This window comes from Anser anser (assembly GCF_964211835.1).
Source record: "Anser anser genome assembly, chromosome: 1".
Taxonomy (NCBI): Eukaryota; Metazoa; Chordata; class Aves; order Anseriformes; family Anatidae; genus Anser; species Anser anser.
Genome location: NC_139720.1, coordinates 132442147 through 132460856, shown reverse-complemented (window position 1 = coordinate 132460856; position 18710 = coordinate 132442147). Strand labels below are relative to the sequence as shown.

Genomic DNA, 18710 nt, shown 5'->3' with positions numbered 1-18710 from the left:
CAAACCTCAGCAGTACAAGTTAACCCAATAACTTCTAGCAGATGATTCAGATGTCTGCGTGGAAGAAAGATATACCACATCCGATTTCTTGCACTGGAGCTGGGGGTGCGCTCAGGGGCACACAGAAGGAGAGAATGATGCAACATTAGAGAGAGCATGTATAAATGGAAATGGAAAGAGGAAATGGATGGAAACCTACTTTAAACAAAGACCACATGAGTAATCCTAAAAATACTGAAACCATTCTCACCCTTGTTAAGCAGCCATGTGAATGCCTGGATTTTCAGAAGCAATGACTTATATCTGCTCCCACTGAAGATGAAGCGTGTTTTACTCCAGAGTGTACTATGAGCAACTTACAGCATTTGAGAAAATTTCAAATCAGAGCATTTATAATATAAACTGTAAACAACACATTAATCCTTGTAACAGGAGAACTTGACATAGACCAGCCTGGTGCCCTGAGGAAAAGAACAGTAGCAGATCATCCAAATGCAGATCACCAAAAAAAAAAAAAAAAGCAGATCACCGAAAAGCAGATCACCAAACATCTCAATTACACGATAGTGATCAACACCATGCGATGCCAATCCATACAAGGCAAGTGAAAAAAGGAAAAGGCAGGGAGAGGGTATCATTTGTACCTCAGCCTTATACATCTTTGCAGCTGAAGCCATCCATCACAAGTGAATTTGAAGGGTTCAAAACAGAGTCCCAACTTGCAAAATAACACCAGCAAAAAAAAAAAAAGTTCTTACTTTTATCAAAAGGCATGCTATAATTTTCAAAACCTCACACACAAAGTAAATAATTGTGCTGTATTTATTTTAATGAAGATGTAGTGCAGACTAGAAAACTGATGAAAAGTAAAATACTCCATCAGAAACAACATAGGATCAGTTGGGCTGATGATGTGTTCCACACAGTTTTTATGAAATGGTTGTGGATGGCCTACAGAGGATCTATATTTCACAACAGTTCATTTTCTCATTTTCTTGTTAGAAAGAATTTAAGAGACCTTAAAAAAAAAAAGCTATAAAAAAAAGCCATCCTCAGGAAGATGTTACTAAAGGAAAGGAATTCAACGATGTTTCTGCAGATGGAATTCCTTTTTCAGGCATGAATTCTACACAAAGGGCAAATGATTTAAACAACTGGCACAAAATAGGCCAAAAGAAAGATATATGTAAACTCTGCTTAATGTTACATGTGAATTAAGGTAAAAGGTACCATATTTACAGACAGAGATAAACTGTAAGGGCTTCCTGGCAGTATTATTTCTTGCCAAACACTTTGGGGTTACGCTTAGGGACAGAAAAAAAAAAAAAACAAAAAAAACAGCTTGCTACTCATGAGATGTTCTCTCTGTGTTTATTTCAATTACTCTCTATTTACTCTATGAAGAGAAATATTGCCCTTTACCTTTTTCAGCCCTGCAGAGAGAAAAAGGAGTTGCAACAACATATGCAAGAATTTCGCTGCACGGTAACAATTACCAGGTGTTTTGTACTGGCAAAAGGAACACAGCCTCGGGCTTTGGCTGGCTAAATTTGCAGGACCAGATACTAGAAAAAGCCTCTTTCGAAATCCAGCTGTGCAGACCTAGGAGCCACTGAAAATAAAATTGAGAATACAAAATGCCATTTTATGCCATCACTTTACAGAACATGTTTGAATGCCACTGTGCCATATTTAAAGTAACAAAGATAGGTCCTGCGCACCTGGACTTGAGAGAACCTCCACCAATGCAAATACAGAATTAGATCATTTGAAGGCCTAATGGCAATGTGCAAGTGAAAACTGATACAAAATGGTGTGACACAATATGGGAATGGCCCAAGTTCACCCCCATTGCAGGAAGGGCTGCAGTCCTGACTCCAGCTCAGTCTCATTTACAGTCTAGCAGGTACACTGTGACATCTTTAATTTATAATCAGAAGTACCATCCCAGCACTGAAGGATTTAAATACCCTCCAGCTACTATATAGTCCTCTCCAGAAGTACAGTATATGGTTCTGTTCATCACAAGCACCAATGACAAAGTCTCCAGACTCGTGCAGAAAGACTCAATAAATGGAGATTCCCAAATTTCCCCTACCAAGGAAGGCTTTCAAAGATCACAGAGCCATCAGATAATTAAAATATTGCAAGGACCACTCCTGATGCTATGAACCACCTTTACTTGGATGATTATTTGCCCTTAGCAAACTCACAACAGGGAAAATTTCCATCAAGAAAATAATTAGCCAGAAAGTAATTGCCATCTGATCAGCAATCAGAAAGGACAACAGCATCTTTTCTGTAAGTAAACGTAACCAACTCACACTCTCCTTGGTAAATTCAGTAACAAAAACATTTGACAAGGTAATATGCAGTTAGAGAAGGACTGCATAGTTTGCTTTTCTTTAGCCTTTCTCTTCTGTGATTCTGATGGAGATTAACTTTCCCCATTGCAACATTTTTATCATCTTAAATTCCCCATAAATAAAGAATTTGATATTGCTTCACACGGACTGTGTGATCACGTGTGGAAAATGATGACTAAAACACAGATACATTCCGCGAGAAGGTAGGAAAGGTGGCAATCAAGTTGTCAGCTTCGCATCTCAGTCTGTTTTCCTGTGCCCACAGACTGAATTTCAGATTTATGCCTATTTAAAATCAGACCTCTTGAATACACTTCAGGACAAGGACATGCCAAAGAACTGCATACGCATTTATACTGACTCATGGGGCCACACGACCCTGCATGGCAGCAGGTGAAATCTGTTGCTCTTTGCTCCTGGGTAGCTCAGGCTTCTGCACATCCCCGGCAGAGAGTGGGGCGATGCCCATACATCACATGGGGCTACGCTGCAGCCCCTGCTGCCCCTCCAGCAGTTACCCCAGCAGGCAGCGTCCAGGCAGCTCCACACTGAGGGTCGGGGGCCTGGCTAGTAAGAGCATCTCTTCTTCCCCAGCTCCCAGTGGAAGGAAGTACACAATCCATATGCTGCACCCCTGAGAGACCTCCAACCCACCGTAAGAAGCCGAGCCACGGTCTCTCTCCCTGACAACCCATTTGCGCCCATTCATCCAGGTGTGCTCAGATGCTGGAACGGGGCATGGGGCACGCACATGAGGATGAAAGCATGCGCAAGGCAAGCACACCAACAGGCATCTGGAAGAGGAAGTGGCCAGCTCATCGTGGGGTTCCCAATCGCTCAGAGAGATCTCTGCTCGCAGATCAACATCACCTGCATTCTGCCACAAGTTCCTCAGTACCATGCTCTGCACTAAAATATTTTAATTTTTTAAAAATTTCCTGGGGATGGGGACTATTTCCAAAATGCAGTATGTGCAGCTGATGTTAAAGTGATGCATAATCATGGTATGCAAATATCAACAACAGACTGAAATGATACAGGACATGAACAGCTTAGCGCAGAGGAAAAAAGGAAACATCTAGGGGCAGAGGACCAATAAAAGGATGTTTTACCCAGAGGGTCACTGGAATGCGAGACAATTTGCCAAGGGAAGCAGCGGGTGTGGCTTCTGGTTCAGGACCAACATCTGGTTCAGGACCCATGACACGTTTCAGCAGGGCAAGGACTGGGCTAATAGTACCTATGGTTTCCCTCCTGCACAAGCTGGGGTTCACTTTGTCTTCATTCTCACAGACAGCACTACGTACCCTGTTCATTCAAGACCCACCCGGAATGCTTAAGTATATTTTCAAGTTTTTAAGCAGGCTTAATATCTGTCTATCAAGCAATCATCCTCAGATTCTTTTCCACAGCTTGTGTTAAAACAACAAAGTGCTTTGCAAGGCTCAGGATTTTTATTAATAGGATCAGACTGGAAAAAATACTGTAATCGACTCAAATGAGAAGAATTTCAGCCTGCAATGATACTGCATCTGTATGCCAAGTTATGTACAGAGGAGTGTAACAGGAGCTCTTACAAACTGTTGGGTAAAGGGAGAAAATAATCAACATTAAATGCCACCTAATTTATGCCTCTAAATCAAATCTGATAACCTAGACAACACTAATCTTTCTAAATATGTAAATCTTTGCAAATATTATACCCTTATCAACACCAAGAAAAAATTAACTGCAGGTTTCAGGAGATACAGACACTCAGGCCAAAGTTTGGATGCTACAGATCTGTGTCTATAAGCATTCTCAGCCCTGCAGGATGCTTGATATAAAAAATATAAAAAAAAAATAAGAAAAAAAACTACTCACGTACAGTAAACAGACACTGAAGACTGGCTATAATCCAGGGGAAATACACTCTACAATACTGTCATAAAATCACAGGATCATCTACCTTCATGGCAGCACAGCAAAGATGATTAATAATCAGAAGCAGGGAAATTAATATACAAAAAAAAATTATAGAATGTTATTTAAAAGTAACCAATTGATGAAATATCAAACAGATTCCAGCATCACTTCCAAAGATTCATTCAACTGCTTCAAAAATGTAAAGCAGCCAACTATGAAATAAGAGCAGACCATTGTGCAGGTAGTTATAATTAGCACTTGCTCTCCCTGTATACACCTGGGGTCACCATTGCCTGGACAGACCCAAACCTTACTTACATTGCCTTCAGCAAGTCAACATTGCACTGCAGTCTATTTAAGCACCGTTGTAATATTCAATTACTCATTAGCAGATCCTAACACTTTTTGATTTAATAGGGGATATATTCAGGAAATCCTTTCAACTGTGCACTGTCGATAACGTCTCAGATAGTAATCATTAGAAAGAAAAACATGACTTATTTTTCTTTTTGAGTCAGCCATTCCCGATAAGACCCAGGCGTCTCCCAAGGGAACATTCAGATTTGACACCCCCTTAGAGAAAGTAAATGTGAAACACGTGGCCTCATCAGCCAGGGCTTGCTGCAGAAAGGTTTTCAGGTTCTTTTTGTGAGTAATACAATGCATGCACACCTCCTTTATTCCCTAGACAAGAAAAAACCATTTCACTTCATGGAGTGAAATGGCTTTCTGCATTCTCAGATATCATAGACAGGCAGGAATAGTATGAAATTCAAACGCTGAATATATCTTTTCCAAGCCGGTGCGAGTTCAGCTGCATTACTACTGCAGAAGCAGTCATCACCTTAGAATGAGAGCAGAGGCCAGCACCCTCACAGCTCGACCACTCAGTGAGGAACAGAGGTAATGAACATGAGGGAAGGAAGTTCAAAGGTGTCCAAAGGACTCCATGAAACAGGTTGTTTCTTAGGTTATATATATTTTTTGAAATTTATATTCTAAATAAATGATGTTATGAAGAGCTGTGACCATCACAAATACTTCACTATTTTTATGCCACTGGAAATGAACATTACTAGCAAGTCACCTCCTTCTTCACAGTGCTATACAAAGACAATAGCATATAAGAAGTAACTGATGGACAAAAGAAATAAAAGGAGAACCAACTATTAAAGAAAATCTGTGACCCCAGTCATTTTCCATTTACACAGTTTCACTCTTCGGGCTGAAAGAAATGTAAAAAGCCATGTGCACATTTCCTAAAGGTTCTGGGAAACAGAACTGAAATACAAAACATCAGTCTGGGAGGGAAATACTGACCCCTCAGAGTCTAACATTTTTACTTTAAGGGTAGTTCTGTATCAGACAACCTTCACATCTGAGTGTCTCCTAAAGATAAGCACGAGTTTCCACATGCCAGCTCTTTTAGGAAGAGAAGCATTACCATGTAAAAGTGCCCCGTTCAAAATCACCAAAAAAGGACATGACAGAAACTGAAATTCTCAGTCCTCCTCTTGCGCTTCATCTGCACGGCTGTCCCTCCTTCCACGATGGCACAAGTTGCTGGGTTTGGCCACAGGTGACCTTGCTGCTCTCACAGACTCCCTCAGTGTCATGAGGATGAAATCTCATTCATGCAGGAGCTTTCTGAAGGACGATGGCTGGTTGGTTATATCACCTCGGAGAGAAGTGTAATTGGTATAAATTATACCAGGGAAGTGCATAGCCATATCAAAGCCAAAGGACCCTGCGCCTCTCTGAAGAAAAACCCTGAAGCTCGAGTCTCACATACTTTTATTAAACAGCATCTTTGTAAGCACTGTTGCAAGAGCTGTAACTGTGCTGCAGTGATGGATGATACTCGATAAGAACAGGCAGAGAAATCAAATAAAAGGGCAGCTTCACTGCCTGCCCGTACTAGGGACGAACACTTTCTCCGTGCTTCAGGACACCTCTGTCTCTTGTACGTGGGGACAGATTAACGGGGCCACATCAGTGCAGCTCTGCATCTGACCTAATGCCTAACACCTTGGCAAATGCAACCTGCATTGGTCCCCATCTTTTCTCCCCCACACACAATAGAAAGGCAATTTATATACAAGTATGCATGGAGAGCCCTGGGAATACATTAAGAGTTCAAGCACTGTAAAAAAAAAAAAAAGTCAGAATCTGAATTGAAATCTACTTTTTGCAACTTCCTAAAAGCCTGTGATACACATGAGAGCTCTGTGTCTTCTCCTCCTCTCATCCTGACTGCTTGGTGTTAACTCACTGCACTTTGCATGGTTGATAGAAGCTGGCTGGAGGTACTTCAGAGTCCATCAATCCCAGTCAAAGCTTGGCCTTGGTGTTCTCTACTAAGCGACAAATAGCACTCTTTTCCTATGTTTATATATGTTCTTTAGAGATTAGCAATAAAACGCTTTCAAATGATTACACTTTTATAACGTGAATCATCACTGCCAATGAGAATTTCACCCAAACGAAGAACAAAGGATTGGGCTCAACAGTGATCACAAATAATATTCCTTCAGCAAAAAGCCCCACACACACATAGTCAGTGCAAGTCCCTGACAAATAAAATCCGAGAGTGGGATGCCAGAAATTTGAACATTTAACCATTCCTCTCCTGCAAACTGCCTCTTTTGTAACTTGCTTATCTGATCAAGACGGAAGCATTCTTCACAGTTTCCTAGTTTGAAAAACACCTACAGAGCGATTTAATTTTTTTTTTGAACTAGTTACCACTGCCTTTGAGTACTCAGAGTATTAGAAAATAATGCAGCTGCCTCCTACAAAGGAGAGACATTTAGCTTTAAGAGTTTGGTGGGCAAGAACCTACTCTGATGCTGAGCGCAGGCTGATTCCCACAGCCTCAACAAGACCGACCACACGAGTACGGCGCAGTTGGCCTGCACAGGCGCTGTTGGCCTCCCAGCCTGCTCGTTCTTGCACAGCTTCCCCTGGGGGGCCTATGGGGAACGGAGGGAGATCAGACAAATGGCTTCAGTGATGGGAGCCCGCTCACAGAAGCCCTTTTCTGGAAGGGCCACCCAGCTTCTTCTCGTAACGCCAGCGGTGGGGAGAGAATCCGGGATGCTTCAAGGAAAGAAAACAGCTGGGAACAGCCTGCAACCATGAGGATAACTTGTGCAGCCTCAAGCCAGTTCCCCAAGGGCCCAGTTGAAAGGACGGGCCAGGATCAGGCCAGACAAGTGATCCTGGCAAGTTTCATTCAGCCTTGGGGCGGCTGAGTATGTTGCTTTAAAGAAAATAAAGAAGTTGATGTAATTAGTCCTGCAAGATTAATTTCTTGAAGGATTTACTATCACCGCTGTAATAAATGTGGTCTGCTTGTGGCACATAATTGGTGTTAAAATCGGAGTGGCTGAAAGCTCAAGTCATCAGGCAATGTGTCTTGAAATCAGAAATGCAAACAACTCTTTTAAAGCAGATTTTTGCAAAAGGCAACCAAATCCACAGGAGGATGTCAGCAGTCGGGTCCTCCTCACAAAGGGAGCTTTCCAGTTCTAGCTTATGGTTTCAAAGTGTCCCCATCAATCTCAGTGCTGAACTTACAGTTATTCTGTAAACTAATTTTGTTACAAATAACTATTAGCATCACTACAACTAGACTATGGGAGGAACACATCTATTACCTTCTTTTTACTCCCCTCTCTGTTCTTGTAAGCATTCTGTGGTTCACCACTGTCATAGTTGCCCTTGCAAACTTGTTTCTTCTGTTTTCTGCATCCTTCCACCCAGACTGAAAGATTTCAGGTGGTAAAAACAAGCAGAACATCTGCCCGCCTTACCAGCAAAGGGCCAACTGCACGCAACAGGACAAGCCAATGCCCTGAATACTACTGAAGGCAGGGAAAAATCCTTCTCTTCCCAAATCACTCAATGGGATGACATCCAAACTGGAGGTGACCTTAAGCCACCTCGTACTCGTGCCCTTCAGGGACCCAGATGTCCCCTCTCTCCAGTGAGTGGCAGAGCTCGAGCTGGCAGATGTCCTGGTCTCCCTCTCCAAGCAAGAGCCTTGCCTCGGCTCCAGATGAAGCCCTGCCATACCCCACGGGGCACGGCAGCCGCTCCAAAGCCCTGCTCCTCTCTTTCTTCCCTGGCGAAAGATGGACAGAGTTCCCCTGCCAGGGCAAACATCCCCTCCCTTGAGGGAAATCCCTTCTGGTAAATACTGGAAGACAAAACATGATTGAAGATGCTATATCGAGATTCAGATGGCTATATCCAAACCAGACCGTACTTCAAGCTTCCCACTTCGGCCCACTGAGAGGTTTCTTGTGCAACCCCGGGGCTATTTTTAGTCACTTGTGCAAAAAACTACATTTTGAATTACCAATGGATCTCTCTAAGTATAATATTGCTTTCTGATGTTTTAGCCAAAATATGCAAAGCACTTTTCCCTGTAGCCGCTTCTAAGATTAAAAAAACACATACGAATTTAGGAACTAATTGGAAGGCATCTCATGTCAGGAAGATGGCCATCCCTCTTCACTTCATGGAGTCATTTGAAAAATGTTTCCGGAACATTTGGAGATCTTAATATCAGTCAGATATCACAATTCTGAGAACAGCTTAAAAATCAGACTGAATTCAGCAGAGAACAGAGGATGATTAATCAGGAAGTAGAATTAAGCCAGGCCTAAAAACTATCGGGTATGGCTTAGGCAGGCAACATACAGCAAGAATGAGATATCATTTAAGCTTTCTACAAGTATTCATAAAAATACTACATAGAACTGAAATACTAAAGCAGATGCTTCTTTACATACCTTCGTGGAAATCATGAAATTTTAATTATCAGTCCTAAAAAGCAGAAGAACAGCCCTCCACATTAATCACTGTAATTTTTTCTGTCAATAAATTAATTGCTATTAAATACTATAACAGTGCATAATTTTTATTTCACAGTTATCAAAACAATCCAAGAACGTGATTTGCAGCTAGACCATGTAATTACCCGAAGTTAACAAGAACGACACTAAGTTACAGCTAAGCAGCAATTACAAAGGCCTCAATCCAACAAAGCTCTAAATTCTTAGCTTATCTTCAGGTCAACAGGCAGTTGATTTCAATTAGGCTACTCACAGACAACGCCAAGCATGTGCATGGATTTACACACAGCATCTAGGTCCACGCTCTCTAAACAAAGCAGTAACATCGCCTGCAAAATTCGCTGATCTCATAAGTGCTATGAATCATGTTATTATTAAAATATTAGTATATTTTTAAAATGTAAACATACTTTATTGTAGAATAGCAGTAGTTTAAAATATTCAAAGGGTTCTTTGGAACACATTTTCCCCTTGTCTGTAGTAGGGAATGTTCTTGGATTGCTGTACAGCAGTGGTTTTTGCAACGGTGGTGACGGCCACCCGAAGCAGCTGGCCGTCCTGCTTCATGCTTTGCATGACTGTTTACAAGAAAAGGGACTGACACCCAACGGCCAGCAGCAATAACATGTTTGCAGCTCATAGATGATGGTAGAGTGACAAGCGCATCCACAGGAAGCAATAAAAGTTTCAGAGCTAGCATGTGATGGAGCTGTTACGGGTCTACCACGTGCCTAAATACGAACGGGGCCCTTCTCCTCCTAAAAGGAGATTCCTATTAATTGGATAAGGAGTTTCCCAGCGCAATCACTGCCGCTACTCACACGGGATGCAAAAGTTATTTGCTTGCAGACCGCCGCAGACAGCCCACCGCCACCTCTGGAAGCTGCAGCGCTACCCGGGTGGCTGAGCGCTGTGTGGGTGTGCCGGCATCCCAAACGCAAGACGTTACCAAAAGGGAAAAAGAGCGAAAAACCCACAACCCGCTGGCGCTCCGGGGTGCTGACACGAGGTTTAAGGGACAACACAACTAAGGGGATAGCCCCGTTTAAGGCACCGGGGACTGCAGCGCTCGGGACGGCCCGGAGGAGCCGGGAGCAGACTTGGGGGGGGGGGTGCTGCTGGTGGCTCCCCGGGCCCCCCGGGCACTCGCCACACGCCCCGGGGCGAGCAGCGGGGTGGCCGCACAGCCCGCACGCCTCTGCCCGCGCCGCCGCGTATTTACGAGGCGGGCAGAGGCAGACGGGTGTTTGCAGGCGGCTTTTTTTTTTTGCCCTTTTTTTTTTTTTTCCTCCCCCCTCTGCCCGAGCAACCGAGAAAATGCTCCTAATAAGGCCAGCAGAAAGGAAGTGGCTTCTCAGCAGCACAAGCCCCAGCGAAGGAAATAACAGCACCGGCTGCTCGCACCCCGGGCCCCCCACACCAGGGGGGCGAGAGGCTCCGCTCCGCACAGGGGCCAGCAGCCGCCAGCCCCCCTATAAACCCCCAAATCCCCCCCCAAAATCCCCCCTGCCCGGCACTCACCGCGTAGCGCAGCGCCGGCTTCTCGCCGAACACCGAGTCCCCCATGGGGCCGGGGGGCGATGGGGGGGGACCCGGGGGGGCTGCTCTGTCCTCGGGCCGAGGGGCTCCGCTCCGCTCCCCTCGGGGCTCCGGCAGCGCCCGCTCCGCCCCGCCGCGGGAGCCGGCAGCCCCTCGGAGGAGGAGGAGGAGGAGGAAGAAGAGGAGGAGGAGGAGGAGCGGTGCTTTCGGCCCTCCCGCCGCCCCGCCCGGCCGCACCTGCGGGGCTGCCCCGCCGCCACCCGCCCCAAAGCGTCCCGGCGGTCACCCTGAGGGCTGGGGATGAAGCTGCCGGCTGGTGGTGTCTGCGGTGCGGTGCGGTCTGCCCGCCCTCCCAGCAGATGTCTTCTGTGAGGTGTAGCTGGGGAGGGCTGGCTCGCCACCCAGCTTTGAGAAGTGGAGCCCTGTTTCATGGTACATTCGTTCTTTTACACGCGTGTGTTTGCACCGACCGGGGAAGGGGAATCGAGTCCTGCAGGCAGCACAAAATCGTGTTCTGCCCTGCCGTAACTCGGAGCGGCTCGCCTCGGGAGGCTGTGGCATCTCCAGCAATGGCAGCGTTAAAACCCTTGCTCAGAAATGACCGAAGCAGGGAGACCCGTCCTAAGGGACGGGCTAGATGCTTTCCTGAGGCCTCTTCCATCTTTTGAACCAGTTTTTCTAACGCTTTGCAGAAATCTGTATTACCAGTAACTCCCCCAGTTACCGTGAGTTCTTCCCTAAGGAAATGATGGATGCGAAATCAATGAGCTTTACTGGTTTTGACTTATCATCTAGGCAAATGTTACCAGTGCATTGCAATACCTATAAACAAAAGTAATATCATTCTTGAGGAAAAAAAAAAAAAAAAGTTTGTGTGTGAACATTTTTGCAAAACAGCTCAGAATACACACTGGAAAGATAGATCAGCCAAGCCAATGTTTCTCTGCTCTACTGATTATGTACGTCCAGTTATGGATCTTCTATGGATCTTAATTCCTATTGCACAGCAAAACATCCTTAAGGGTTCCCATGGTTAGGGAGGTAATTCTCAGCTAACTTTGGCTCAGGCAAAGCACTGAATATCTGCGTTTACCCATAAAATCCATTTTTGTCTCTCAAGCTGTGCTACTGCCCTTCCAGGAAAATGAGGCTGGGTAGGTATTTGAACAATTGCAGGGAATGCATCAGAAAGCAGTACCCAACAGAAATAAATGTCACATATCAAACATTTCAAATCAAAAGGCTCTCCAAGCAGGCAGGCAAAAAATAATTTTAAAAAAGAAAAAGAAAAAAAAAAAAAAAGAGCTGAGTGCTTGCTTTCCTCTTCTGAAGTTCTGCTTTTTATTTATTTGGGGGAGATGGTTTCATCCTGACAACTCTACACGCCCTATGCTCTGACTCCTAGTGTTCTTTTCCCTCTGCTCTGCAGCCACGGCATTTGTCCACAGCAATCAGCAGAAAGCTGATGAACGAGGTTAGGGAGAGGCATATAGTATTTCTACCCTCAAGCTCTATAGCATCACCACCTTTTTAGCCATACCTCCCGACAATGGTCAACACAAAAGGAAATGCTAAACATCAAAAAAAAAAAAAATGTTAGGATTAAAACATGGGGCATGTATTTCAGTAAATACCCCAAAGTGAAAAAAATAATAACATATGGAGAAGAGACCAGAAATCCACAAGTAGAAGGTAGAGAAGAAAAAGCCTAGCAAAGGCAGAGATGCAGAATTTAGAGGAAATAGAGCAGTTTAGGAAAAGGCAAAAAAACTAAGAGCAGGAAGATTAAGACTGCCCCAGAAGAGGCCAGCTAGAGGAGAGGTTTTGCAGGCTGAACTCGTCTGCCTGGGCAGTTTACTGTCATCAGGAAGGAGAGCCCGGCTCGGTGACCCTCTCCATCCCCCCCGCACCAGGCTGCGTCCTGCCACTGCCTCCCCTCCCTCAGCTTCGGGGCTTGTTGCAAACTAATGCAGCAAACTGCACGTTCCTCCCGTGCAGCAGGCTGAATCAGCTCGCCGAGGGAGGAGATGAGTGCCAGAGCTGGCACAAAGGAAAGCACGAGCTTGTCTCGTTGGGAGCAGGATACCGGGGGCAGAAGAGGAGCATGCATGGAAGTACCTTTTCAACTCCGACAGGTTTTTACAGCAGCATAGCTAGGATTGAAAATAAAGAGTATGCAAACAGAAGAAATAAGTAGAACTTCGTACAATGACAAGCTAAGAGTTGTGGGACAAAACTTAGCAGTTCCAGGGAGGGCTGTCAACCCGGAAAGGTGTGACTTCACGAGATGTAGGTTTTCTGTCCTCACAATACAAAAAACAGGGAGAAAAGATTTTTTAAGTATTTCCATTCAGAGAATCATATAGGATTTGGTAAGTTGCAGGTATCAGAAATGTGAAAGTGCAGTTCAACATTCTTCTACACCTAGTAACAAATTTTAAAGCTAGTTACTAATTGCCGAAGGTGTTTTCAAAGGCCAGACCTTAAAACAAAAGCTTTCTGAATTTTTAAAGCAAGATGTGGCTGTGAGTAACAAGTTAGCTTATACTGTATTTATCATGGCCAGGGAGTTTACCTGACTTCAAATTTCACAGGATTTGTAACACAGCCCTGATCTGCAATGAGGAGTAACAGGCTGGGCTGTGCTACTCAGCAGCTTGCTATCATCTGTCCCTATTTTAAGCCATTTAGTTACTAGGATTAACACGCTGATCTTTCACAGCAGTTTGAGCTAATTTTTCCCTTTTCACATTCCTTCCTTTTTCACATTGGTATATGCTCCATCCCTGGTGTTCCTTCCAAATCGCCTTCTTTCTTTATTTACTTGATAATGGGTACCCAATGAATGCATGCAACTCACTTTGGAAAGTGTAAGCCTTCTAGTTCAGCTTCTCTTAATAGGTCTTACAAAACATACTCCTGTACACTTACCTCCAAGGATACTCAATCAAGAAAAAACTATGTAAGCCAGAAAAAACAAACAAACAAACAAACAAAACAGTAAACAAGTTTAAATCCCTTCTGTTGCATGAGCTACTGTGATACTGTTTTTGTTTGTTTTTGGTTGTTTCCTATGCTGCTTTAAGAAGCTATAGTGTATGCTTTACACCTAAAAATACAGATTACAGTAAAAACTTCACTCCTTCTTTCCTATTTATCACTTATCGTTGACAACAGAAAAAGAGGAATATACAATGTTTCAAATACAATTTAGTTGCTTCCATCTGGTAAATGAGTAGGTAATTGAATATCAGTGTGCTGATCATATATGATGCCACTTTTTGTTTTTTCAGTATTGTTCTGCAGACCAAGTGCTTTCTCCACTCTACTTGCTATAAAACAAAAGAAACCAGCTGTACAGTGTCAGACAGCACACAAGAATGAAACTGGGGAGAAGTGACTTCTCCAAAAGGACTCCTGGAACTAGTGACTCAAGCTGTCTGATGTCACATCAGATGAAGTACGGAAAAGTTTCCAAACCCACCCTGTTACGGGAAGGAAGCCAGCTTGGTCCTTACGGCAGAAATGGATTTGTCTCACCTAAATTTAAACATCTACAGTCTGCACCTCAGGTTATCACCCAAGTCTTTCCTACTCCATGGGAAGAAGCAAAGACGTCTGACGGACAGTTTATGTCATTCCAAGCAGGCATCAAAAACTGGTCTGATAAATTGCTCCCTAGAAGCATCTGCTGCACTCGGCTGGGAGCCCACGACAAGTAGTGCAGATGTCTGCCCTTCAGGCATCCAGCGAGAGGAAGCCCACGCTGGGAGCTGCAAGGGATGGGGTCAGCCCTTAAATCTCACTTGAGGCTTTCAGAAAAGGTCTTAACAGTCTCACCACTTTGATTGTTTTTATTCCAGAAAGGAGGGGCGACAGCACTTACCTGGTGAACAAACTGTCCACTTCTTCAGGTGAGAAAGCTTCAAACGTGCATAAAGGTTTTGTTTTGTTTGACCTTTCTAATAGCATGTGAATGCAGTTTCCACACAGAACTAGGTCCAAATCTGGAAAAGACTTGCCTCTGTGGCTGCTGAGCAAGCGCCAAGAGTGATACTGGCAGCACACTTCTTCCTTAGGGAATTAGCACTTTCCTTATTCTGGCTAAATGTTCATTTGGTCAGTTACAGTCTAAGTCTATTTCCCAAAAAGAAGAGAGAGGGAGGATGACAGACAAGTAAATCAAATGCATAATCATCCATTAACAAAAACTAGAAACTAAGGAATCAAAATTTAGAGATAATACACTGCAAAAATCCATTGTTCGTAATTAACTTTTTTTGTTGTTTTGAAAAAGTACTTATTTGCTACCTATCAAAATATGTTGATAGTTTCTCACCAGTTTGTAACAGAGCTAGGGGAAACAGTACTTAATGCCTGGGAAGAATGAAGTACCATCTCGCTCAAGATGCTTTTTCACAGCGGTGACATGTATCTTCTTAGACAAAGGAAATCCTATTTAAAAGGAACTCAATTGCTGTAATTTTCTGGATGTCTGAAACCCCGTTATATGAGATCTAATGCCCTAGAAGAGCGTGACACCGTTACAGCTCCTAAGTCCTACAGTTGTCCAAGTGTTGCTCGTACCAGCAGAGAGGAAGCTGGAGCTTTATTCCTAGGGAGTCAATACAAAGCAGCCTGTGTTCCCCAAACACAAACCCTCAGCTTGTGCTTGCACCAGGTGGTACAAGCAGAGAGGAACTGTACCCTGTGCACACCCACATCGTGCTCCTGCACTCTCCGAGTCTTTAAAGCCCGAGAGAGGAAACCAGGCTCCAGATTATTAATTCAAACCTGCAGACTGTGCTGTGCGGAGGGGCAGGAGCAGCATTTTTTCTTAGGAATGGCAACACTAAGTGTCTTAGGAAGACCCTCCCCTCCCTCCACTCTTCCCCACACCCTGCCCTTGCGGACAGTGCTACAGTCGCCTGACGGCACCATCTGGGAAGCAGCAGCAGCAACACACGAACAGCCCCCAGGGAAGGTGACACTCAAGACAACCTGCCCCAGGGTCAGAAACAGATTTCCTGGTAAGCATTCAGCATAAGAGATGGACAACTCACCCAGAAATCCCAAGCAAAATCCTTTCCCTGATGGAAGTGTGCTATCCAGGACACTACCAGTTAGCACTGATGGCACTGCCACCAGAATTTCACTCAGGCGTTTCATTCTAGTTGCCACATTCCTAATTTTTTCATCTAATAATTCACTCTACTCTTTAATTTCTAAGTCACAGAAGGATGTTCTGTATGTGATACTGCACATCACTGCAGCACCGGTTATCAGCAGTTTGGCAAAGAGGTTTAATCTAAGATTCACATCTCATAAGAAATTACATTCCTTATGTTTGCACATTGTTCTCCGCCTCTAGCATCACTGAAAATTCATGATGACATCTTTAAATTAAAACTCCAAACTAGCAACTTGTAAATCAAATCTATGACCCTATCACATAGCATAAAATAGTTTTTCAACAAAGATTAGAATTTACTCTCTGCAGGTTGCTGTAATTCATTCAGTTTTTAAAGCTGCAGAAGAAACTAACAGTGATCCCTCCATCATCTTTTTTCTTCCCTCAAAGGCTGCAATTTAAATAAATGGGACCGCTCACTGCTTCATGTGAAGATTAATGACAGAGTTTCAGACCTAATTTTTTTTATTTCTTGGTTTTCCTTGTTGATGGAACAAGCTAAAAAGGCAGACAGGGATATGGTGAAAAAAATAAAAGGGGTGAGGGGGCAGGACAAAATGCAAAATGGAAGCAAACGTGACTCCTTGGTTTAGAGCTTCAAAACAGCTTAAAGACCTTAAACATACAAATCAAAAACCTCAGGAAAGCCTCATCTCTGTAGATGACACACATCTGGGAAAACAACAGCTAGCTGGGAGATTTTTCTAGTTGCTGAAAGTGGGCAGATCTCCATGTATTTCCTTCCTTGTTTATCTCCTTGTGACTCACGTTCACCATAAACTGCACCACTGGGCTGAGCTCTCACTATCAATTACCCTTCTACCTAAAATGTGTTTTGAGAACTGCAGAGGGAGAAAAGCACAATTTTGTTCCATTACATACGAATTTTGCAGAAATTGCAGCTATACAAGAAAAATAGAAAACACTAACTTGAAACAAATCGGCTCCAGATACATGATTAGCCCTCTGACTAGAAATAGAAATGCTTATCAGCAAATGACAGAAGCATGGGCTTCTATCTAAATTTGCCATATGGATATTTGATGGGAATTTGGGAAAGGGAATGGTTCTGTCACACACCTAAAGTTTACTCAGTATTATTTTGTGGACAGTACAGTATTGCTAAAATCCACTTGGTGTGCAGAGTAATAATTAGAGAACAAACTTTCCCAAGAAGTAACGCAACTACTGTACGGTTTGTTTTAATGTCATAATTCATAAATCACTTTTACAGTGTAAAAGTAATTATTTCAAGACTGAAATAAGACCAAACCTCTTGTGACCAACAACAATAATATTCATAATGTTAACAAACCTCTTCAAATGAAGTCATTGTTTAATAGGTTTCAGGCTATATGTGAAGTGGTTACAAATGTCAAGTTTTTGCAATAGTCAATAATTTGGGGATCATGTAAGCAGATGGACTTGGCATCTTTGAGTTCTGGATTTCAGCTGTAAATCAGAGGCAGGGTATTATTCATAGCATTCACAGGAGCTGGCTGAAAGAGCTAATTTTCTAGCTGATAAGGAACGTCGCTTTCCAAAATCCAACTTTCATCTGATTGAGACTAAAGCCAACATCTTGAAATTTCTTGTGAACTGCGTAAATTCTTACGCTTTTTTTGAGCCAGAAAAAGACAAATCGTGAAGTACTCTGCTTGGGTACCACCACCGCAGCTGTTCGCAGTGAGCCTGACAAACCCCCCACCCCTTTTCTCTGAGCCCTTGGGGAGCTGCCACACAAACCACTCTGGAGTGACAGCCCCCGGGATGCACCCAAGGACATCTCAGCACCAGGGCAGGGAGCCTGGGAAGCCAGCGAACCAGCCTGGGAACCGCTGAGGAATTAGGATGTGCCACAGCCTGGTGAAGCCCTGAGGTCTTGGCACTGGCACGCAGCACGGCAGGGCCATCTCTGGCCATGCCAAGCCCTGGCAGGCAGCCTGTCCTGCAGCCCGACCTACAGCCCGGGAGCCTGGAGTGGAGTAATGCCAGGCAGCCTGTATTAGGAATGGGAAAATGAGATTTTGGGTATCACCGGGTCTTGGTCTGGATCACCAGACAGACTTATCCAAAGATATGCATCCTGAGTCAGCCCCAGGCCTTCTGCTGTGGGACAGCCCTGAAGGACTTTCTCACAGTCGTAAACCCAGAGACTCTGCTCAGCCTGCTTGTAACCCAGGGTTAGTTTTCTTGGATTCCTGAGAAGTGGATTCAAGGAGTTACAAATGAAATATCTGAAGGCCAGCAAATGGGCTCTTTCCACTGCAGCAAATTTCTATCCATTATTGTGATTAATGGCTTTTGAAACATCTGCTCTTTTGTATTTATAAAATGGAATCACATGCAATAGCCTCACACTGTGAGCTCCTCATGAAGTATTTTGCACTTGTATATATGGCTGTCCACCACATCAATGATGAATAATTTTATCATGTGCTCTAGCAATCACATTCACTGTCTGGTTTTGCTCTGAAGAACAGGTATGGTTGCAATTTCAATATATGGATTTCTGAGGACTTCAATCAGCAAGTAGTTTTATTTGAGCATCGTTCTTCCTGGCTATAAGTCCATCTTTGTTTTTACCTTGCGGCTGCAGAAGCATCAAAGCAGATTTACTTTCTGGTAAGAAACTTCAATCACCTAATGATTCAGGCATTCCCCTGACCTGCCATGACAAGTGAGAGAGAACGTGAGGGAACTGACTTCAGCACTCCAAGGACAGATGGGAAAACGCAGAATCTTAAACACTTTGGGTGACTCTTACCCTCACTGTAAAAACACTCTAAAGCAGGTAAGAAAAACAAAAACAAAAAACAAACAAACAAACAAAAAAACCCACACAAA

At 43.8% G+C, this 18710-nt stretch overlaps 1 protein-coding gene across 5 annotated transcripts in view; it reads right to left on the bottom strand.

Annotated features, from left to right (window-relative positions):
• The window catches only part of ARHGAP6 (Rho GTPase activating protein 6), a 325502-nt gene that overhangs the window by 151722 nt on the left and 155070 nt on the right, over positions 1-18710 (bottom strand). Inside the window, exons 1-2 of one of the 5 annotated variants that reach the window (XM_083821917.1) lie at positions 10655-10771; positions 6-5949 (exon numbers count right to left, since the gene is read on the bottom strand). The exons of 1 other annotated variant lie outside the window; for it this stretch is intronic. In XM_083821917.1, the coding sequence (XP_083678043.1) occupies positions 6-158 (153 nt within the window). In that variant the 5' untranslated portion in view covers positions 159-5949; positions 10655-10771. Of the gene's footprint in view, positions 1-5; positions 5950-10654; positions 15562-18710 lie in introns of those variants that run through there. 3 more of the 5 variants (XM_083821914.1, XM_083821913.1, XM_083821919.1) reach the window with 3 other exon arrangements.